The sequence below is a fragment of the Numida meleagris genome, chromosome 7 (genome assembly GCF_002078875.1).
Source record: "Numida meleagris isolate 19003 breed g44 Domestic line chromosome 7, NumMel1.0, whole genome shotgun sequence".
Lineage (NCBI taxonomy): Eukaryota > Metazoa > Chordata > Aves > Galliformes > Numididae > Numida > Numida meleagris.
In genome coordinates this window covers 11,065,660-11,088,490 of record NC_034415.1, presented here as the reverse complement: position 1 = coordinate 11,088,490, position 22,831 = coordinate 11,065,660, and the positions used below count along the sequence as shown (strand labels likewise).

At 41.5% G+C, this 22,831-nt stretch overlaps 2 protein-coding genes across 5 annotated transcripts in view; both read left to right on the top strand.

Moving 5' to 3' along the window:
* RNPC3 (RNA binding region (RNP1, RRM) containing 3) overlaps positions 1–13,313 on the top strand; it is a 25,322-nt gene extending 12,009 nt beyond the window's left edge. The window contains exons 15-16 of one of the 2 annotated variants that reach the window (XR_002441096.1): positions 3,040–3,117; positions 13,177–13,313. The gene's annotated coding sequence lies outside the window, so the exon portion shown is untranslated. Of the gene's footprint in view, positions 1–3,039; positions 3,180–13,176 lie in introns of those variants that run through there. The other variant, XM_021404567.1, reaches the window with a different exon arrangement.
* LOC110402457 (pancreatic alpha-amylase-like) lies at positions 1,679–22,831 on the top strand. 3 transcript variants are annotated; one of them, XM_021404562.1, is made up of 11 exons: positions 1,679–3,217; positions 13,177–13,313; positions 14,628–14,774; positions 15,056–15,253; positions 16,519–16,749; positions 17,631–17,764; positions 20,927–21,049; positions 21,161–21,260; positions 21,426–21,547; positions 21,648–21,773; positions 22,506–22,831. In XM_021404562.1, the coding sequence occupies exons 1-11, from the start codon at positions 3,031–3,033 to the stop codon at positions 22,693–22,695; spliced, it is 1,695 nt and encodes a 564-aa protein (XP_021260237.1). In that variant the 5' UTR covers positions 1,679–3,030; the 3' UTR covers positions 22,696–22,831. The 3 variants fall into 3 exon arrangements, with proteins under 3 accessions (XP_021260237.1, XP_021260238.1, XP_021260240.1); XM_021404563.1 differs by lacking the exon at positions 1,679–3,217 and adding an exon at positions 4,264–4,388 and having other exon boundaries at positions 13,098–13,313; XM_021404565.1 differs by lacking the exon at positions 1,679–3,217 and adding an exon at positions 5,015–5,039.

Here is a 22,831-nt window from a genome sequence, read left to right as displayed (position 1 = left end):
ACTTTGTATCGTACAACTTTACTTTGCTAGTGCTTACTCTTAAGTATTTGCTTTACACTAAAGTAACTGAAGCAAAATCAGCTCAAATTTAATTGTGAGGATTTTCATGCCCCCTCCCCCCCCCCTCCCCCCCAAATTTGGGTAGTGAAGTGTCTCAGATTTGCACCGCTTACTTCACATGCTAGCACAGAAACACTCTGTTCTCAGCCTGCACCCTCTGATAAAGTAGCTAGCTCAAATTTGAAGAACATTTTATCTGAATTAAATATTATGATTGAACATCACTCTGGTTATCCATCTCTCTATAGAACTTAAAACTTAGGTTGAGTGCTTTAGAAAAATGTTACTTACTCCTGTATGTTTTTTAATCTGGATGTCTTGATCGTTATTTAGGAAAAAAAAACCTGAAGTTTGAAATGTGAACAACTGGTTTTAATTTTTAAAAATTGCTTTGATTCCCTTGGTATTGTTATTGTGAGGATAGTATTTCTATTCATAATAGCTACTTCTGTTGTGGGCTTCTTGTTCTGTCTGACTTCTCATCAGGTCTCAGTTGAGCTTGTTTACCTCATTTCTAAGGTGCTGTTTGGTCTTACAGGTCCTACTTTGACTTAGAGATTTTGCAAACCACAGATTAGTATATTTTATTTCATAAAAGGTGACTTGTTTTTACAGGCGTTCTTCTGTACTGTTTATTGAAAGCAGACGAATGAGCCTTGATGTTAAGTTGTTAGGAACAAGGGTGTGCAGAAGTGTTTCATTCTTTCTCTTATTCCTTCCTAGTTAAATAAATAAAGTATTTGTTGCATTTTCTCTAGTGTGTGATAACAAGAATGCTACTAAAGTTTTTTTTTAATGGAAGAAGGGAACTTGAAGTATTTTTAACTAGTGGAAAGCTTTGGAAGTGAACTGTGAACCCCAATTTTAGGCATTTCATGTCTTTCCAACCAGCTTAGTGCGTTAAATTTGATTCTGACTTTACGAAACGTGCTAAATAATACTTGAATTGCGTAAAGAAAATAACCAGGTGCTTACTATGTTATTAATCGTACTGATGATCAACTCAGAAGAATTTTTTAAAATGAGCAAACGCTCAAGACTTATTTGTACATCTGAAAGTCTGCATGGGTTGCTTTGGTGTCATGTGTTGAGTAAATCATGGATAGGACTTCTTCCATGCCTTGACCATTTGCAGATCTGGAGACTGCAGACTGCCACATTTATATGTGGCAGTCACATAATGCACCACAGACTAATTGAAATCCCTAAGAATCTTAGGCAGAGTACAAATTATTTCTTTCACTTGCACACTAATGATGAGGCAGAACCCTTTTTCTGCATTGAATGTGTTTTCCTGTGTCTGCTGAAATACTGCTGATAAATGCTAATTTGTGATGCAAAATTCCATTATATAAATCTGAAATCTGTGAAATCAAACTTTGGGAACTTCAAGTTTGATTTGTACTGTATCACAGTGTTGTTTTTTTTTCTTATGTAAGAAGATTGAATAGATAAATTTAACATTTTGATTTTTTTAAACAGGAAGAAGCTGTGATTAATTCATAACCATTATTGCAAATTATTATTTTCTCTACAAATATTTTTGTAGAGAAAACAATGCATAACGGTTTATAAAAGTACTGTGTGACTTATTGCTAATTGAAATGCCTTTTTCTTGATGAACAGATGAAAATGTCAGTTGGTATTTGGAGTGACTATTTGTCTGTAGCTAAAATACAGTTTTTCAATATAAGGGTTATGTAGAAGAAACTGATGTTGAGAGGTCACTGGCTTCTTTGTAGAAAAGAAGTGACTTGAAAGCCTGCATTGAGTGGAAACGTGTTTGGGTTTTGAATCTGATGGAGAAAGTGAATCTGTAAAATGTCAAAGACTTGAGGAAGAATTAATGAAACAAAAATCTGCTATTGTCCTTGTAGATCAAGTTAACAAAATATAGATTTACTTTTGAATACGGAGTTAGTGATGATGGGTTCACCAGGCTTCATCAAATCTCACAATGGGTCAAAAGTGTATTTTACTAAGTTACACATTTTTGTTTATGATAGGTAGCATAAAGTTAATGTGTGTGCAATTTCGAAAATTAAGTAAAATTAAACAACATTCTGCTGTTCTTCTTCAGAAACATTCCTGCGTAAATACTGCAATAATACTGTCATGCAGAGTGTATCCTTTCTTGTTGTATCCTTTTATGTGCAATGTTTCCCACAGCACTCAACCACCTCTAAGTTCTCACCTAGAATAGGTTTGGGGAGGAGCTTATGCATTTTAGATTCTGAATTAATCTATCAATTTAAAAAGTAGCACTTTTTCAGGGGAAAAAAAAATGAGTTATCTGTTGGGTGAACAGTTGCAATGAACTTTCCTAATCTTAAGAGGTGGCTTTCACCTTTCTCCTCAAAGGTCATGCAATTTATTTAATTTCTGATACAGTTCCTTAGCTTGTCTGAGCTAGAGGTGCTTCGCTGATGTGTGTGGAGCTGTGCTGGGCTCACACTGAAGATGTCATCTTTTTCTTTAAATAAATAATTAGAATAATATGTTGGTTTGAAATGTGTCACAAAGCCATTAATAATGTTATTAAAGGGTTGATGTGTTTTTAGAACATTTGATTACTGTTGTCCTCGTATGTGAGAAACTATCTGTGTTGATTTTCAGTTTGTACATTTGTTTTCCATTTTTGAACAGAACAAAATCTAACAGTGTCTCACAATGCAGTAATAGAGTTCAGAACTGAACTATTAGTCACTGTTACTTCTTTGTTGCTTCTTTCATCGTTATCTTCACTGAGGTAGTATTGGTGATGGTGACTTACTTTTTTTTGTGGATTTTGTATTACATTATCATTTTTCATTTACTGTAATATAAAATTAACACAGCCTGTACCTACTAAGTCAGTTTTTTTCAGATACTCAGAAGTCTTATAATATTAACCATCTTTCAATTTAGTTGTCAAAAGAAAGCATGTCACGACTGTTATCTAGTTGTTCATGCTGGTAACATGCCTTTGTGATGTTCCAGGTTCCTTTTGTGTTCCGTCTCTTTCAAGAGGTCTCAAGCCTGGAGAAGAAGCAGTGTAATCATCAGGACTCTTCAACTGTGCGTAGAGCATTTCTAAAGTATTTAAGGCAGAGTATAAACTTTCTCATCTTAAAGACTCCAAGTATGTTTGAATCGTCAGAAGACTTACATGAGAAATGTATGTTAGTTTGCTTTTGAAATCTCTAATAAATTATTTCCTTTCTCTTAGCGTTATGTTTTTCTTGTGTTGTGAGGTTTGTGAATGGGAAGGAGGAGGAAGACACAAATATTTTGTTGCTGTTGTTTAAGGTTTAGGGTTTTCTTGTTTACCTTTTGCCCAACCTTTGTTGTAATTGTGTACAATGTGTTTGAGGTGATTCGGGGTGTGTGTTCCTAGGCACTAGAATGTACTTCTTCTGCCAGCCTGATGTTCAGCTATTAATGTTTCAGGGTAAATTGACAAGTAAATCCAAGGATACACTCATTTTAGTGTAAACGCTTTTATTTTTCTCGGAGACCAAACAATACTAGTGCATTGGCATGAATTAATTCTGTGTAATTACTAGTTTCCTTTGTAATTACCATCATTGTTTACTCCTGACCTGACCTCTCTTGTTCCTGTCACAATGTCACACGTCTCCTTTGCCGGGCAGCACCCTGGACCAGTGAGCTGCCTGAGCTGGGGCTGGGGCACTGTGCTTGTGGGATTGAGGCCAGGTGCCACGGGTGTGATTGACAGGTTCGTGTGTTACATTAAGGGTACTTGTATTACATTTCGGGTAGCTGGTGCTCCCTAGATTACCTAGTGGCCTTCTGCTGTCCCTGAGCAGGACATGGTTTAGGCTGTCGTGTCCTTGGTCACAGGTTACTTTGCATAAGCTGCTTATGCAAGCGTGCTGTGCAAGTCTTCCTGCTGACCCGTGCCCTGGAACGGGTAAGTGCTTCTGTTAAGGAGCACTGGAACGGGATAAAAGGAAGGTGCTGCGAGACTCAGAAGACGAAATACTTTAAGTTTAAAAAAAGAAAAAAAAGAAAAAAAGAAAAAAAAAAACGCGCGCGGAGGGCTTGTTTTTCAGAAATGTCAGGGGCGAACCCGTTCCCGCCGCAGTGCAGCTCCTCAGGCACTCGCGCAGCAGCGGGCCGGGCTCGGTGCTGCCGCGCGGGGCGCTCCGCCGCCGTCTGCGCGAAGAGGCGCGTGAGGGGCGGCACCGTGCGTCTGGGCGCGGGTCTGCGGCTGCCGGGAGCTGCGCTGTGAGCCGAGCGGGAGCCCGCGTGGAAGCGGTGCCGCGGCGCTGCCCGGCCCTGCGGAGCTGCGGTGGCCCGCTGCCAGTCCGCTGCTGTACGGCCCGGTAAGCACCGCGGGGGAGCTGGGGGGTGACTGTTGTTTCTGCGGCTGCCCGATGTTGGTTTTGGTGTTTATCTGCTTGTTCCTTAATTGCTTCATGGACTTTAATCTGAAAATGTTTTCGGCTTCAGAGTATTGTTTTTCTTGCTACAAACAAATAAGTTAATCGATGGACTTGAGTAAATGTTTTTGGCTTCAAAGTATTGTTTTGCTCACCGCAAATAAATAAAAGCCCTGAAACAAACCCAATGCCATGCAACCCGGGAATAAATGAGTATCTTGTGAAAGGCAAACATCAGCAGTTTCTGCGGCATGTTAGCAGTTAACGAGGAGATAATGCTCCGCTGGCTCGCGGCCGGTGCAGAACAAGTGCAGTGAGTTCTTGTGAGGCTGCTCCGCCCGCTCTGTGCTGAGCTCCGGGCGCAGCGTGCGGCTCGCCCTGCCCGCTAGTGCTGGAGTTGCTGGAGAAACGGTCCTTAAACCGAGCATTGCTTTTCGTAAGCAAGTACAATTCTTAAATATAAGCGTAGCGCTGCAGTAACTCTTGTAGTGCCGACATACCCCTGTTTTAAACTGTAGGAACGTCATGGCTGCTGAGAAATTGGTTTTGGAACATGTCGTGTGACGTACGTTTTTACTAATTAGATGACACCAGGTATGAAAGATGACAATTAAAGTGTGCAGTGCCAACTTAATATTCTCCCTTCTTTTTTTTTTTTACTGCTTTTTAAAGCTATTTTTTTTCTTTGTTGCTAGCGTGTGTATCAATTTGGAAAAGGACAGCTGAGTTTTGTGCCACAGACTTGAGCTCATCAGGGAACCAGGTGCAGGCAGCAGGGCCGTTGGATGGGGTCAGTTCCCTCCCATGTTCTCTGAATTGCAGTCAGCTGTGCTCTCTCTTCTTTCCACGGGTACTACAGACCTCTTTTGAAACATGGAAAACAGACATTTTGAAGCTAGAATCTTCTGTGTGTGTTGGGGATTTCAGCGTCGTCCTCAGCTTGCGCTGAAGCTGGAGCGGTCATAAGCCTTATTTCAAAGAAATAAGACACTATAGGAAGTCTTCTCCTTAAACTCTAGGCCTGAGGCAGTTTGGGTCAAAATATATTATTCCTACTGCTTTATGTAATTTATCTGTTACTTGATTTTCTTATTTACTTTGAGTAAACAAGGGCATGGATCTGCTTCCCTGGCAGTAAAATTCAACGGCTATCTCATTAATCATAATGTAGGTACACTCAAACAGAAAACACGAAAGCATGGAGCTGCAAATTCATGACCAAGTTGTGTTTTGTGTAAAAGAGTAGCAACACTGTTCTGATCAGGATGTACTCTGATGTAGAAAACAAAAATCAGTGCATGTGGCAAGGGGATAAAATCCTGCTCAAAAGCCCAATAACAAAAGCGTGAATGGGACATAATATTTCTGTAAGTAAACACCACCAATCTCATAAATGGCATTTCTCATTGGAGAAAATCAAACTAAATCAGCTCATTTTCTGTTAATGTATGTATTGTGACAAAGGAGCATTCTTTCTCAGAGATGGAAGCAACACAGAACAGCTGCTTATGGCTGGAACTTACCTGTATACTCTACCAAAGAATTGTAAATAAACAGTTTGTTTACAAGCAGCAGATGAAGTTAAATTTATCAATCTAAATAACTCTGGCTGCCTATGAGGTACAGAGTCAGCTGATAGCAACAGGCTATTTTGTGCTTGAACATGCTCCAAAGAGCACAGCTCCACTGAGAGCTGTGTATCTTCCTTTCCATGAAATAAGAATATGAGAAACGGTGGTTGTTTTTTTTTTTAGGGATTGTAAGATTTTTTTTTTTTTTAAATGTTGTTTGGGTATCTGTATTATTGTAGGTCATAGTTTTCAGGGATGCATTCTCAAATGTGTATTAAATTAGGAAAATGTGCACGTAGCAAACCAGAGGGCCATGTGTTTGTGTTTAATCATTCACTGAAGCGTTTGGTGTCCCACATGAAACTGACCAGTAATCTCCTTATTCCGTCCGTGCACTGCATTGTTTCTGAGTCATGATAGATTTTTATGATGAATGGATATCTAGGGGAAAATAATAATGTTTTGTTCTGTTACTTGCAGAAAGTAATAGTTCAACTTTTTGTTTGCAGCAGATCTTTGCTGTAACATTCTTTATAATTCTGCTTTCTAAACATGAAGAGCTCAAAATGAGGTCCTAAGTAATGGTATGCCTTAAGTAAGCCTTGACAGTTGTTTGACTTGTGGTTTGTTCTGAGCTGTCTCTCTCTTTCAGTGAGATGAAGGAGAGAAGAAGAGGCATCTGTGTTCTTATGTAGATAAGTACAAATATGATATGAATTACGAAGTAATTCCTAGCTTAGCTTATCAGAAGATGATGTGGCTTGTTTCCCATTTGGAAAGCTCCCTAAGTGCATTTGTAGAACTCTGCACCTTGGTACTGGGAAGGAGGCTTCTTGATTATGGAGCATTGCAACATTTCTGCATGCATTGTGCTGCATTCTCTGGGAGAAGTGTATCTCCATGCTAGTTGTGCAGACAGGGGTTAAACACTCAGCGTTTCTGGTTTTGAGTCATTATGGTCACTTCTGTATCTAAGAGATCCTCTAAGATCCAGGCTTCTTTTGTTGGAAATATCCAAATAATTTACCAGGATGGCATCTCTGATAAAAGCAGATTTTATTCGCAGTTGAAATGGGGGACATCCTGCAAGCAGGAGCGCCTGCAGAAAGCAGTGTTACATCTTTTATGCCCTATTACCCAATGCTTATCTTTTCCCCTCCTGGTTCCTCATTGGCTGAGTGCTTCGGGTTCACAATCTTCCCGACACTCAACTAAACATACAGATACTGGCTAAACATAAATTGTGGCTAGCTAAGCATGTGTATTGCTAATTAATTAAGTTCTAACACTTGCTTACTCAACACTTGGCCATTATTTCTGGACACCTGTTCGTCCTTGGATAGAGATAAGTTTGGAAGGAGGATACAGGGGAGTATCCTGATGCCTGCCTGTTGCATCCCAACCTGCCCACAGTGAGACAGTTTGGCCTTGCGTGGAGGCCCTGGCTTCTTTGACGTTTGACAAGTCTGCTTTTCTTTTGCTGAGGGTCTCTTATTCAAACAGAATAGCCTTACAGCATGCTTTCCAGTCTGTAATACTATTCCCATACTTTCCACAACTACTGCAGTTTTACAAGTGAGAATTAATCACGATTCAGCCACTATATTTCTAAAATATGTTACGGAAATATATGGTATTTCTACTTTCTCAAACTAGCTGTTTCTAAGGGCAAGTTACAAAATATGTTGTGTTCTACTTCTTTAGATCAATTCCCCCTTTTTGATCTGTAATGCAGAAACAACATTCGATTCCTACAATTCCCCCCTTCTTTATAGGTTGTTGATTTTTGCAATTCTTTTCTAAGGTATGATTTTATAGACATCTTCTTCGCTTTCTTCATTCCCCATCTCCTCTAATATCATCATTTTTTCTGAATAAGGTGGTGGCTCCATCAGTGTTTGCTTCAGTAGTGCTGTCTCGATCGATTACTGCACCAGTCCCCTCACACAGGGGATAACACAGCACCCGATGGCTGTCAGTGCTCCTGCTACTGTAATCAAAGAGGGTAAATATGGATACCATCATCCCTTTCCATTTACCAAACCAGCACTCCAACCATCCAGTGATAGGAATAGATACTTCTGAATTTTCTGCCAATTCATCGGCAAGGGTGGTGAGCCCTTGCAATGCCTCAGTTATTGTGCCATCCAGAGCTGTGTTGTTGAGTATGAAGGTGCAACAGTAGGTACCCAGCATTACACACACACACACCCTTTTTCAGCTAATGTCGTATCTTGGGCGATCCTATTTTCCCAGGCCATCCTACTCATGGCATCTAACTGTTCTGCAATTCCCTTTATTGCATCTTTTGTATAGTTTATAGATCGCTGTTGATTCTAATAGATGTAGTTAATCCAATCTACGTTCTTGTTGATTGTCACCCACCAACACCGTGACTCAAACCCTGCAACAATTTGATTGCTCGCCTTAAATTCATCAGGGACTCCAAGAAGTGGAGAGTTAAAGTCATCGGCTTGCCCACATACCCAACAACAGAGATACATAAGTATTTGCATCAAAAGCCACACTTACCAAATTAACACTTCTAATGATTACAAGAGCCCATATTACTGGCTTTGGATTCGCAGTTTTAAAGGTCCAGCTGACTTTGATTCCCATCGTGTTCGAGGGACCTTCTTGACTCTAGTATGATGTCTCCACAGTGCTTGTTCTTTAATTTTGATTGTTGTGGGGGACTTTAGCAGCACCTGGAACAGACCTTCCCACCTTTGTTCCGAGGGGAATCTGAAAGAGATACAGACACATAGTCTCCTGGCAAAATATGATGTATCAAAATATCAAGGTCTCGGGCTCTAGTTCCTAGAACCAGTTTCTCTACTTCTCAAAGCTGTTTCTGTAGACTTATCACATATTCAGTTAGTATCTCATTCCCTAACTGGGTAGTGATTCCTGTTTGCACAACATAAGGCCTTCTGTACAGTATTTTGAAAGGACTTAACCCGTCTTTGGCTCTAGGTTTCGTTCTGATCCTCAGGAGAGCCAAAGGCAATGACTGGGGCCAGCATAGTCCAGCCTCCTGACCCAGTTTTACAACCTGTGATTTAATTAGGTGGTTCATCTTTTCCACCGGACCGACTGCCTGTGGTCTGTGCAGTATGTGCAGTTGTCAATCTATTCCCAATAGCTTGCTGACCTGTTGAATAATCTTTGCAATAAAGTGAGTTCCCCAGTAGGAGGTATTGTTGCTGGAACCTCAAACCTTGGAATTATTTCCTGCAACAGTACCTTGGTTACTTCCTTGGCTTTATTGGTCCTTCAGGGGAATGCTTCTGGCCACTCTGAAAAGGTATTGGTTAGAACTAGCATGTAACAAAACCCCTCTTTTATTGGCAGTTCTGAAAAATCAATTTGCCCTTGTTGCCCTGGAAGGTTCCCTTTCCCATAGGCCCCATTTGTACCCTGTTGCTGGTACTAGGACCATATGCATACTTTGTACTGTTTGCCCAACCCCCCCAATATGTCTTATTACGTTTCCTTAGGACCAGTTCCCATGAAATACTAACAGGCACAACAGTGTGTGTCCATCTGGATGGATATGCACCCATCTGTCAGCTTGCTCTCTTCCCTTCTAAACCATTAGTTAGATTCCTATTCCCTCTAAAATACTTTACAGGTTCTGACTCAGGTTCAGAAATTTGAAGTTTACCATCTGGAATTAAAGCCAGTCCAGCAATTTCTTTTTCTTCAGCTGCCTGTTCTGCCACCTGATCCACCATCTTATTTCCAGTTTCCTGTACAGTGTTACCTTTCTGATGTCCTTTACAACATATAATAGCCACGCTTTTTGGTAGATTTACACCATGCTGAATTTGTTTTCCTTGTGTGTGAGCTATCCTTGCTCTTTCTAGATGGTACTGTAAGCGTGTACCACCCCAAATCCATATTGAGCATCTGTCTGTATATTTAAGGCTCGTCAAGGCAGTTATTTCAGCCTTCTGAGCAGAAGTCCCCACAGGTAAAGGTTTTGCTTCGATTACATTGTCAGTAGTAGTTACTGCATATCCTGCCTTAAGGTTTCCTTGCCTCACAAAACTGCTTCCGTCTGTGAATCCAGGGATCCTCAGCATCATCCAGTGGTTCCTCCTGTAGGTCTGGCCAACTGGCATAGACAGTCTCCAAGCAGTCACACACTGCTGGCTCAGGGGTAGCTCCGTGTCAGTGTTCTGGGCGTTCGGCAAATTGCTTCCTTCCTTCTCTTGGATCAGTTGGGCTTTCTGTTGAGAAACTTGATAACCATTTAAATCAAGAAATTCAGCAAACTCAGTCTGTTGTACAGTCTTCTCTTGTTACTGTGGCGCCCACGTACTGCAGTAAAGTTCCACCTTGGGATGGAGGAACCCAAGTCTCAGGCTCATGAGCTGACTGGTTCTCAAAAAGAATCACTGGGCTGTTCTCACAACCCTGGGTAACGCTGTCCAGGTGAACTGAATCTTTTTCTCTCCATATTGGAGTTTTCCTATTCAAAGGCACATCCTTTGGCCAAACCAGGCAGAAAAGGTGTCTTTCAAATCCAGAAGGTAAACCTCACCTACTCATTCCTTAACTTGGTTAATGAACTGTATGGATTTGCCACCACTGAGTGTATATCTTCAATAGTTTCATTAATTGCCCTCAAATCTTGTACCAAACTATAGCTCTTGCTATCCGGTTTTTCACCAGCAAGATTGGGGTCTCATTTATTGAATGTGAATCCAAATATAATATGGTGTCCAAAAAGTTATGTATTATTTCTTTTTCTACAATCTTGTATCCTTAAAGGGGGCTGCTTTACCCTGATAGGGCTGGCTCCCGCTTTTAACTTAACTTCTAATGGGCTGCATTTTTGGCTCTACTAGGCATCTCTGATGACCATGCTCCTGGGTGTACCTGATTCAGGATTTCTGTAACTTCTAGGGGTACAACATTGTTTTTCCCAGTTTGTGTTAAAGCCAGACTTAAAATTTTCAATCAATTGGTCTTGGTTGACCCTTAGCTCCAATTTTTATTGAATTTAATCTCTGCTTGCATTTGTTCTAACAAGTCTTGCCTGGGTAATGGTTTTGGAGAACCTGGCATGTACAAGGATTTGTGTACTCCTACTTATTTTCCCAGCCTATATTTAATTGGTCCCAAAAAGTAAGCTTTTTCTTGTTGGCCAGTAGTTCCTTCCTACTACTGTTAGAAAAATCATCTACAGGTAATAATCCTTGATGTAGCACAGAGTAAGAGGCACCCATACCCACCAGAAAATAAGCCTCTTTACCCTGCTCCTAGCTGCAATTTAACCAATTTAACCCTAGCAGTGGGTCTGCAAAGGTTAACTTCCCAGGTTCCATCATTCAGCTTTTGTGATCAGAGGTGACTCCCTCCCCCACTCAGCTTGGTACAGCTTCTTCACCAATGTCCCACTCCTCTGCTATTTGCACACTGCTTTTGGTCCAGTGGGGGTGGAACCCTCCCTGGGCCCTTCCAGGCCCCTGCCTCGGTCCTGACATCCCTGCTTCACCTTGCTCATCTCTGCCTTCCTCAGCCTGTGTCTTTCCCAAACCTTTTCACTTTCCAAACTTTCATCATTACAAAAACTACTGACATTATATTTCAGTCTCACCTCTTCCCCTCCAGAGGCTTCTAGTGCTAACACTGGGATATTGGGTTTCCTTGATCTCTGCAGGTGAAGGCTATTCTTGCTTCCAATGTCCCATCCCCTCCTCTACAGTTTGAATGGCAGTTATCTGGATCATGACCTCCAAAATACCTGGCTTTTCTTGTCAACTCTAAGGAACGTACCTTTTCTCCAAGTCCTTTCTAAATACTCAGTGTGAAAATTACCTCACAAGAATAAAAAAATCATACAGAATACTATGCATTAAAATGGAAAATGAAATGCTAATTTCAGTCCACATAAGCTATTCCCTTGCCATTTGTGGTTGGTTTCGGCATTATACTAATAAAAATCCTTTGCACACTAGAGACAGCTTATGTCAAACAATATCTAAATTTTATCTTCAGAAAAATGAAGTTGCCATTACATATGTGAAATAGATACTAAATTGAAGAAATCGATGCATAGTAACTTACCAGCAAAGTTTTGTTACTGTTAAGTCAGATATTCTTTATTAGCGGCACCAGGAAGCACTGGGGATGTTTCCACCATAAACACTTCAAAGATTACACGATTCAGAGTCCATTATATTTCCACAGATAGTACGTATTCATCAATTACACATGAGACAATTAACACATAAACCACTACCTGAGATAGGCGTGTATGAAGTTTCCAGTCTTCTATTCCAAGGGCTCTTCTACTGTCTAGCGTCCATTTAGCATCGTGACAGTCCAGCTGACAGCCTCTTACTTCATCCAGTGATCTTCCTCACTTGTCCTCTAGATGAACTTTCTTCATTGATGCGTGCTTAGTAGGAGAATGCCTACTGTAAGTAATTTGTAGGTACCAAAATTGTAACATTTGCTCACTCAGCACTCGGCCAGTATTTCTGGACATCTGCTTGTCCTCGGATAGAGAGAAGTTTGGCATCCTGTCTTTTAATGTTATATACTGGGGTGTTAACCTGTCTTTTAATGATATATATATAAGATAAGGAGGATAGAGGGGAGTATCTTGATGTCTGCCTGTTGCATCTCAACCTAATCCCAGAGTGAGACAATTCAGCCTTGTGTGGAGGCCATGGCTTTCATTATTTTATTTCTTTTGCTGAGGGTCTCTTGTCAAAACAGAATAGCCTTACAACATGCTTTTTAGTCTGTAATGCTACATTTGTAACTATTTGCAACATCTAAAAGCTATTACAGTTTTGCAAGCAAGAATTAATCACGTAATACAACAATTCAACATCTATATTTCTAAAAACACGCTACTAAAATATATGATATTTCTACTTTTTCAAATCAGCTATTTCTAAAAACACATTACAAAATATATTGTGGCCTACTTCTTTGGGTCAATATGTTTTAGGTAAAACCAGTTCTCAAACAAAATGATAAGTAAAAATAAATACGATGCTGGAGTTTACCACTTAAAAGTAAATGCCTGTTTTGTAACGTGCACTTTACCCTCTTGCAGGAAAATAAATATGCAGTAAGAAGAGCGCAGCTGATCACAGAACGCACCATGGGCATCTATTTCCTTCTGTTCATTGTAGGGCTTTGCTGGGCACAGTACAACCCCAACACTCAGGCTGGGAGGACGTCTATTGTGCATCTCTTTGAATGGCGCTGGGCCGATATTGCTCAGGAGTGTGAACGCTATTTAGCTCCTAATGGGTTTGGAGGAGTTCAGGTATGTTGCTTCCTATCAGTACGTAGTAAAATTGCTTTATAGATGATTGTTTTTCAGACCAAAATGTTCAGTTCACCCAAGGACAGATACTAAGAAAGTAAAATAGAGATTGTTAATTGTAAATGCTGACAAGTATATTCCTCAGCTGCCATCAATTAAGAGTAAATTTACTTAATCACTCAAAAGCACGTTTTTCTCTCTATGCTATTACATTTGGATGAATTAGAACTGCTTATTGCTGACTAAATCTTTTTTTTATTGCTCTGAATAACATATATTTATCTGCTTGATATTATTCAAGTCAAGAGAAGCTCTTTAAGAGCTAGACAAACATAGAATGAAAGTATGACTTACAAACTAAGGGCTCCTAAAGAGAGTACCGGAGTGGTGAAGGTTAAAAATAAATGAATAAATGTAAAAGGCTGCTAATTATCTTCATCCAGACTGCCAGGTTTCTCTCTGTAAAGCATGTCAGAGTAAGCCATTAAAAGACTGTGCTTGGCAGGAACTTGAGTGAGCAGGCAGAAATGAACTGAGCACAAGTTCTGGTGGAGGTGTGCTGATGAGAATCTGTGCTATCTGAAGAACAGACACATGCTCCTGTGGAACTAGTAGTGCTGGATGGATGGGGTATTATGGCTGGAGAGCAGCCAGCTATTAAGGTGCTTCCATTTGTTTGTTTGGTGAGAGAATGCTGTAGAAGTCTGCTTGTTTCTGGTAGCCCAGGAGCTTGAGAGCTGGCCTGAGCGAGAATTTTCCCATAATTTTAAAATAATGCAACCTTATTTCCAGACGCATGGATCTAATTGATTTTAAACTGATTTCTCAGACTGTAATATGTTCTTAAATTTCTTTTCAATCCATAGCGTGGCAGGATCTCAGAATGAAAGGTTTTTTCAGATGCATACTTGCTGAGCTGGTCACAGATGCGTGACGGCTAAGATGTAACCTCTGTGAGAAATGGTAGGGTCATGTGATTGTAGACAGATGTAAACGTGAAGTCAAATGAATTTTAGTGGAGTGATGTTACCTCAGGTATTCTGCAGTCTTTTCCTTCCTGGTTTTGGGCTTTCTCTACTGCCCCAATCCATCATGTTTCAGATGCTTCTTTTGATCCATGAGGCCTGTGTTCTCAAAAATGATTAGGAAATGATCGATGCCCATGGACATCATTTTTAGAGTATGTTTTTAACCAATTCAATTAGGCCCAATTCTTTTAATTGTAGCCCACTACAGTCTTTGATTTTCATGTTCTTACTCTAACAATACTGAGCAAACATAAATAAACCATTATTGGTATCATCTTATTCACAGATTTCGCCTCCAAATGAAAATCTTGTCATTGCTGATCCCTTGCAACCATGGTGGGAAAGATACCAGCCGGTCAGCTACAAACTCTGCACACGATCTGGAAATGAAACTGAATTTAGAGACATGGTGACCAGGTGCAACAATGTTGGTGTAAGTGTTTAGAAACCTCCTGGTGTTAGCAGTGAAAGGATACAGACACTAGGTAATTTAGAAGATGTGGTCGCAATGAACTAAAGATTTTTTTTATCCAGTTTGCTGAGATGCATGTTGTACCACCACTGCAGTAAGTAGAAGTATCTTAAAATGTTGGGGGGAGCAGGCCAGCAGAAGTAGAGGGATATGGCAGGAGACAAGAGAAAGAGAATGTTACTCAGTTAGTGGTGCTGTGGGAAGTAGTGTTCTCAAATTGAAATGTGAGTATTATTCTCTAGGTATATGTTTATGTAGACGCAGTAGTCAACCATATGTGCGGAGGTAATGCTGGTGCTGGCAATCATTCTACTTGTGGAAGCTATTTCAATGCAAAGACAAAAGATTTTCCAGCTGTGCCGTATTCTGCCTGGGATTTTAATGATGCTAAATGTAAATCTGGAAGTGGAAACATTGAGGATTATCGAGATGCATCTCAGGTAAACTTATAACTGTAAACACAATTTTACAGCCATCTGTTCTTGGGTTGTTACTGCTTTGCTCCTCTTTACTGCCAGACATTATACAGAAAAATATAATAAAACTCATGGAAAGCTATCCTAATTGATAATAGAGGTTAGCATTACTAACATGAATTCCACTTCTTTATGCAGAACAAAGGGATAGTTCTACTTGAGCCAGTTCAGGCTCGTTTTCAGATTTAACTTACATGCTTAGGTACTTTATAAAGACAGTTTTAAAGATTATAAAATCTATTTAGGGATTCTCTTTTGTTTACTTTGTTTTTAAAAAAAATATTAATTATTTGCCTCTTGCTCTATTTGGAAGTTTACTTTGGTCTCAATTTCAGAAGTGAGAGAGTAGAATTTCCGAAGGAAATTTTATAAAGATAAATACCTGGGTTTTTTTTTTGTTTTTTTTTTTTTTTAACCATGTCTTATGCCTTTTGAATGTATTTTATCTTTCCTGAATCTGTAAGTGTAGGGATGAAGAATGTCAGGAACATGGCAGGAGGGTGGGAGTCATTGAATGTCCCTGCAATCTTGAGCAGCTCCACAGGATCATCTGTATTGCTGCTCTTTGGTACAGGTTGCAACATAGGCTGATGTACCTTGCTGTCTCCAGACAGATGTATGCATAGCTATGGGAATCTGGCATGAGATTTACTAAATATACATTGAATATACAGAAACACTTCTCTAAACAAATCTTTTGATTAAAATCCATGCCCATCATTTTTTATTTATGGGAAATCAAAGCAGAAAGGGAGAGAATACAAATTTATTTCTTTGTAAGACTATATAATTCAATATACTTTACAGAGTTTGGAGTATTTCTAGAAATCCTTCCTGTATCACAAAATTAATGAGTACACTTGAAATAGTGATGAATCTGCACATTAATACAATGGAGTAAAAATAATGCATCGTATTTTTGCCCTATACTTGCTTTAAAAAACTGATTATAGATTTAATATTTGCCTCGCTGATACATTCCTTCATCACTTACAGATGTGTGTTAGGCAATTGCAGACTTCTTAAAGACTCGCTCCTTCTGTGTAGAAAACTGTCCAAAACAACTGTGCATATTACTGCTGAAGGTGTAAGATATTCATTGTGAATGATGACTAGTGAAGGTTTTCTTTTGGCATTGTGATGTAGATAGAGAAATTCAAAGAAATATGTGTAGAATAATCAGTTCAGTTTACTAGGGAAAATTGTTTAATTTCAGAATTTTTATACAGGTCCGAAACTGCCGCTTAGTTAATCTTCTTGATTTGGCCCTGGAGAAGACCTACGTGCGCTCCAAAATTGCAGAGTACATGAACTACCTCATTGACACTGGTGTAGCTGGGTTCCGGATTGATGCTGCCAAGCATATGTGGCCAGGAGATGTGAAGGCAATTTTAGATGAGCTGAAAGATCTAAATACTAAATGGTTTCCTGCAGGAGCTAAGCCTTTCATTTATCAGGAGGTAATCTTTATATTCTTAATTTTACTTTACGTGCATATATTTACAGGAACAGTATACACTCAGTCCTGCAACTTAAAGCCGTGTTTTGCTTCAGATAGTCCTGAGCACTCTCTAGCTTAGATATAAAATGATGTCAAGATTCAGTAATCGTAATTTGAAATATCTAATGTGACTGCTAGTGATCATTGGCACGAAAAAATGCCTCAATTGTTTTGGACCTCATGGCACTAATTAACCTGGAAATTTCATTTGAGATGTAATTTACAGCACTGAAGTAAATGTAAAAATTCAGTTGACTTAAAAAAGATAAGAATTCAGAGTCTGCATTTTAAATTGTGAATGCCTTAATTGTAACAGAAGGTGTGAATGATGATTATGGTCTGAAACTGCATAGCCAGTGTGACTTGGACGTTCCCAATTTTTTATTATGTTTGAATAACAAATCCTAAGAAGACGTAAAAAGAAGGTAACAGTCTGCAGAAGGTAAAGTTGCTCCATACATTTTTATTAAAAGTGTATGACCTATAAGATCTAGTGCCAATAGTGAAATGTTCTTTGGTTACATTAGAAAAACAAGAAATAAGCTTGCCCATGTGCTGAAATCAGAGGCATTGGTTAAAGATGAGATATAATGTTTATACTGCCCAGGCTGTAATAATACAGTACTGATCAGTCACAGTAAGGAAACTGAGGAGGAAAATAAGAAAAAGCTCACAGCTGTACTGAGAGAAAATAAACAAAATAGCTTTAAATACAATTCTGAAAGGAAATGAAGTAATATTCTTGTCTCAACTACTGACTTTTCTTTAAAACAACATCTAGGACAGTGTTTTTTTACCCATTTGTGTTTTAGTAGCAAGGAATGTTCTTTCATGTACCAGGTAATTGACTTGGGAGGAGAGCCAATCACAGGCAGTCAGTACTTTGGAAACGGCCGAGTGACAGAATTCAAATATGGTGCAAAACTGGGGACAGTGATCCGCAAGTGGAATGGAGAGAAGATGGCCTACTTAAAGTAAGGGTGAACATCCTGCAACTTGAAAGGTGGGCCCATGTGAACCTAATGAGGTTCAACAGAGCAAAGTGCAAGGTTTTGTGGCTGGGTTGGGGTAGTCCCAGATATGTATGTAGACTGGGAGAAGAGCTCCTTGATAGTAGCCCTGCTCAGAAGGACCTAGGGGTCCTGGTGGATGAAGAACTTAATATGAGCCAGTAGTGTGCGCTTGCAGCCTGTAAGGCCAACGATATCCTGGGCAGCATCCGAAGAGGGGTGGCCAGCAGGGTAAAGGAAATGATTGTCCCTCTCTACTCTGCCCTCGTGAGGCCCCATCTGAAGTGTTGTGTCCAGATCTGGAAGGTCTGGGGCCCCCAACACAGGAAAGATGAGGAGCTTTTGATGAGGGTCCAGAGAAGGGCCATGAGGACCTCTCCTGTGAAGACAAGCTGAAGGAACTGGGCTTGTTGCTGGTCAGGGGATGTGAAGGATAGGGGCAGCTTGGGATGCAGCACTCATGAGATGGTAGAGTTCAAGATCTTATCTGGAAGAAGCAAAGTAATAAGTAGGATTGCTACCCTGGACTTCGGGAGAGCCAACTCTGACCTCTTTGAAGACCTACTTGGAGGTATCGCATGAGCTAGAGCATTAGAAGATAAGGGGGCCTATGAGAGCTGGTTGATGCTTAAACACCACTTCTTCTGAGCATCCCTAAGAGTAAGAAACATGGGAAAGGTGGCAGGAGGCCTGCGTGGATGAGCAAGGAACTCATGGATAAACTGAAAGGAAAGAAGGTGGTCCATGAAATACGGAAAAAGGGCCTGTCTACACAAATCCATGGGCCCTGATGGGATGCACCCATGTGTGCTGAGGGAGCTGGCAGAGGTGATTGCTGAACCGCTCTCAATTATCTTTGAAAGGTCTTAGCAAACAGGAGAGGTGCCTGAAGACTGGGGGATAGCCACTGTCACTCAAGTCTTCAAAAAGGGCAAAAAGGACGATCTGGGACACTACAGGTCAGCCTACCTCACTTTCACCCCTGGAAAGGTGATGGAACAACTTGTTCTGTATACCCTCTCCAAGAAATTGGAAGAGAAGAAGGTTATTAGAAGTCAACATGGATTCACCAAGGGGAAATCATGCTTGACCAACCTGATAGCCTTCTATGATGTCATCACTGACTGGGTAGATGAGAGAAGAGCGGTGGGTGTTGTGTACCTTGGCTTTAGCAAGGCATTTGACACTGTCTTCCATACCATCCTTGATATGAAACTTAGAAAGTGTGGGATAGATGAATGAATGATGAGGTGGATTGAGAACTGGCTGACTGGCAGAGCTCAGAGGAGGGGGTTGTCAATTGGTGGTGCAGAGTCTGGTTGGAGGCCTGTAACTAGTAGTGTTCCCCAGGGGTCAGTGCTGGTTCTGGTCATGTTCAACATCTTCAACAACCTGGATAAAGGGATAGAGTCCACCCTCAGCAAGTTTGCTGATGATACAAAGCTGAGAGGAGTGGCTGACCCAGCGGAAGGCTGTGCTACCATTCAACATGACCGGGACAGACTGGAGAGTTGGGCTGGGAGGAACCAGATGAGGTTTAACAAGAGCAAGCGTAGAGTCTTGCATGTGTGGAGGAATAAATGCATGTTCCAGTACAGGTTAGGGGATGACTTGCTGGAGAAGAGCTCTGCAGAGAAGGACCTAGGTGTTCTTGTGGGCAACAGGTTGTCTGTGAGCCAGCAGTGTACCCTTGTGGCCAAGAAGGCCAATGGTATCCTGGGTTGCATTAAGAAGAGCATGGCCAGCAGGTTTAAGGAGGTGATCCTACCCCTCTACTCTGCCCTCATGAGGCCATATTTATAATACTGTGTCCAGTTCTGGGCTCCACAGTTCAAAAGAGACAGGGATTTCCTAGAAGAAGTCTAGCAGAGGGCTGTAAAGATGATAAAGGGCCTGGAGCATCTCCTGTATGAGGAAAAGCTGAGTAACGTGGGTCTGTTCAGTCTGGGGAAAAGAAGACTGAGGGGGGGTATCTGACTAATGCATATAAATAGCTGTTGCAGTTTAGTTGATTCTATCACAAGTGACAGGGCTTCCCTCCCCCTCTTTCCCGCTTCTGAGGAGGGAATAAGTGCAAAGAACATGACCAATATAAGGAGGAATAACTAATTTACTGGAAATGATAAAATCATTTAAGACAATATGATATGAAAAGGAATTACAGGTAATAAATCAAACAAATGGGAGAGGAGTTTCAACTGTGTTGCTCACTGTTCTACTGGAAACGGAAGAGAGCCTTCTTCCCTGTCGCTGTGTTATTCTACCTCTTTTACTCAGATTTGGAAATCACATGGAAAGTATTGGAGACTTCTGGGAACTGTAGTCTGTCTCTTCTCAGTGTATCTTCCTCTTGGAGAGCTGGAATTCACGTAAGAATAGCCAACACTGCCAGGACCCGGGGAGTACAAATAGCCGAGACTGCTAGATGCTGACCCGGAAAGTGAAGCTCCCCAGCACTACATTCAGCACTAAACAGCTTGCCACATTATGTTGTGATACGCGGTTCTGATTAAACCAGGACGATATCTGAAGGGAGGTGGGAGGCAGATGGATGAAGCCAGTCTCTTCTCAGTACGAAAAGGAGTAATGGCCAAAAACTTGAACGTAGGCAGTTCCATGCAAACCTGTGAAAGAACTTTACAGTGAGGGTGATGGGGCACTGGAACAGGTTGCCCAGAGAGGTTATGGAGTCTCCTTCTGTGGAGATATTCAAGACCTGTCCGGATGCCAACCTATGCAGCTTACCGTAGGGTACACGCTTTAGCCTGGGGGTTGGACTCGATGATCTCTTGAGTTCCCTTCCAACCCCTTCAATTCTGTGATTGTTCACTTTGGAGGAGTGAAGGCTGTGGGGAACTTTTGCACTCAGAGGGTGGTGAGGTGCTGGAACAGGTTGCCCAGAGAGGTTGTGGATGCCCCTAGGGCACGTTGGTTGGGGCTGTGGGCAACCTGACCTACTATTTGGTACAGCATTTGGCAACCCTGCCTGCAGCAGGGGGGTTGGAACCTGGTGATCCTTGAGGTCCCTTCCAACCCATCCATTTCTTATTATTCCATGAAGTGACTAAAAATAAGCTGGATACACGTCACGGTGGGGTAGAATCAAGTCCTTGTGTCTTTGGCTAGGAACTGGGGAGAAGGCTGGGGCTTTGTGCCTTCTGACAGAGCCCTGGTATTTGTGGATAATCACGACAACCAGCGGGGGCACGGAGCTGGTGGAGCTTCCATTCTTACCTTCTGGGATGCCAGGTAAGGAATGCTGTTGTCTGGATGATGACGCTTATTATTCTGCCTTTTTGGTCCGTTTGTTCATTGGCGTCGTTTCTCTTGCCACATTCCATTATGCTTTTTGTCCAACAGGCTTTATAAAATGGCAGTTGGTTTCATGCTTGCTCATCCGTATGGGTTCACACGGGTGATGTCAAGTTATCGCTGGCCAAGATATTTCCAAAATGGACAGGTAAGTTTGTAGCACTGGAGATTGTGGTTTGTTAAACGTAAACGATCTCTCTGTCCTGTGCTGGATCTAGCAGATGGACGCTTGAAGCCACATTTAGCTTCTCTGTCTAGATTCTCCCTGTGCGTTTTTCTGACTGAACTCTAAAAAGCCTCTTTTCAATGAAAGGATGTCAATGACTGGTATGGACCCCCAAGCAACTCGGATGGATCGACAAAGTCTGTTACAATCAATGCGGACACTACTTGTGGCAACGACTGGGTCTGTGAACATCGCTGGCGACAAATAAGGTGGGAGAAAAACGTAGTAAAAATAGCACCTTTTGCATCGTGTGCCTCGTGGCGGTAGAACTCCTGCAACTACGGTGACAGCCATTCCTTGCATTTTCAGGAACATGGTTATCTTCCGTAATGTGGTAGACGGTCAGCCTTTCTCAAACTGGTGGGACAATGGGAGCAATCAAGTTGCTTTTGGCCGTGGCAATAAAGGCTTCATTGCCTTTAATAACGACGACTGGTGAGTTGGTGGGAGAGACCACGTCCGCGGAGAGAAGCACGGTCCCTCAGCAGCAATGCTGATAGAGCTTAGGGGCTAGGAAGGGGGAGCGTCCTTGACATAGAGTGCAGACAGGGGAATGGAGAATATCAAAAGGAAGGGTGAGGTGTCTGACAGGAGTGTGTGAAGATGTAAGAACTGCTTGGTAGCGTCGTAAGCATCCTAAGCCGATTGTCTCCCTCAGGTATCGTGTGATTTCCAGGACACCTATGTATGAGTTCACATGAGAGAAAGCAAGGCTGTGGGCAGGATAATGCCCAGGGATCTAAGCGTTAGCAGCTTAAGCCTTGGTGGTTATGGGTAGGGAGGGTGGTTTCTCACTTCCCTCATCCGTCCCTAGCTAATCCAGTCCGTGCCAACGCAGTTGTAATGGACTGAATGATCCCAGTTAGGAGGTTGATTGTGTTGAGCAGCGTGTGTCCTGTTGTAGGAGCTGCCCGTACGCTTTGATTTTCTCCTGTCCCTTTCCGCCAGTGCGAGCAACCGCTGCAGCCTGAGCCAGATTCATGCAGTTGCGTTCCAGTTGTAAGGGGCCAAAAAGGGAGCTCAGAGAAACAGGGCCCTAAGACTGAGAAATCCCTTGCTCTGCATTGCGCTTCCATGTAGTGGAACAACATCAGGGTCAGAAGTCCTTTGCCTAGTTGTAAATACCCGTTTGGAAAGCAGTGCTTAAACAACATACTTTTCACATAGGTATATGAACGTCAATTTGCAAACTGGACTGCCTGCCGGTACCTACTGCGATGTTATTTCTGGACAAAAGGAAGGCAGTGCATGTACTGGAAAGCAGGTGCACGTTTCCTCGGATGGAATGGCTAATTTCCAGATTAGTAACAGCGATGAAGATCCATTTGTTGCAATTCACGTTGATGCCAAGTTATAACTTCATTCAGACTTTTTCTCTCTGCTGTTGCTCTGTATGTATACTGATTCTGCCAATTTTGATTCCCTGATGTTGAGTGATTCTCTGTAGCTATTGAAAATAAATGTCAACCAAATTGAAGACTTTCACCCCTCAA

Coding starts and splice junctions, on each gene's coding strand:
- LOC110402457 (XM_021404562.1), top strand. CDS start 3,031: ATGTTCCAGGTTCCTTTTGTGTTCCGTCTCTTTCAAGAGGTCTCAAGC. Junction 21,548..21,647: donor CATCGCTGGCGACAAATAAG/GTGGGAGAAAAA, acceptor TTGCATTTTCAG/GAACATGGTTATCTTCCGTA. Junction 21,774..22,505: donor GCCTTTAATAACGACGACTG/GTGAGTTGGTGG, acceptor CTTTTCACATAG/GTATATGAACGTCAATTTGC.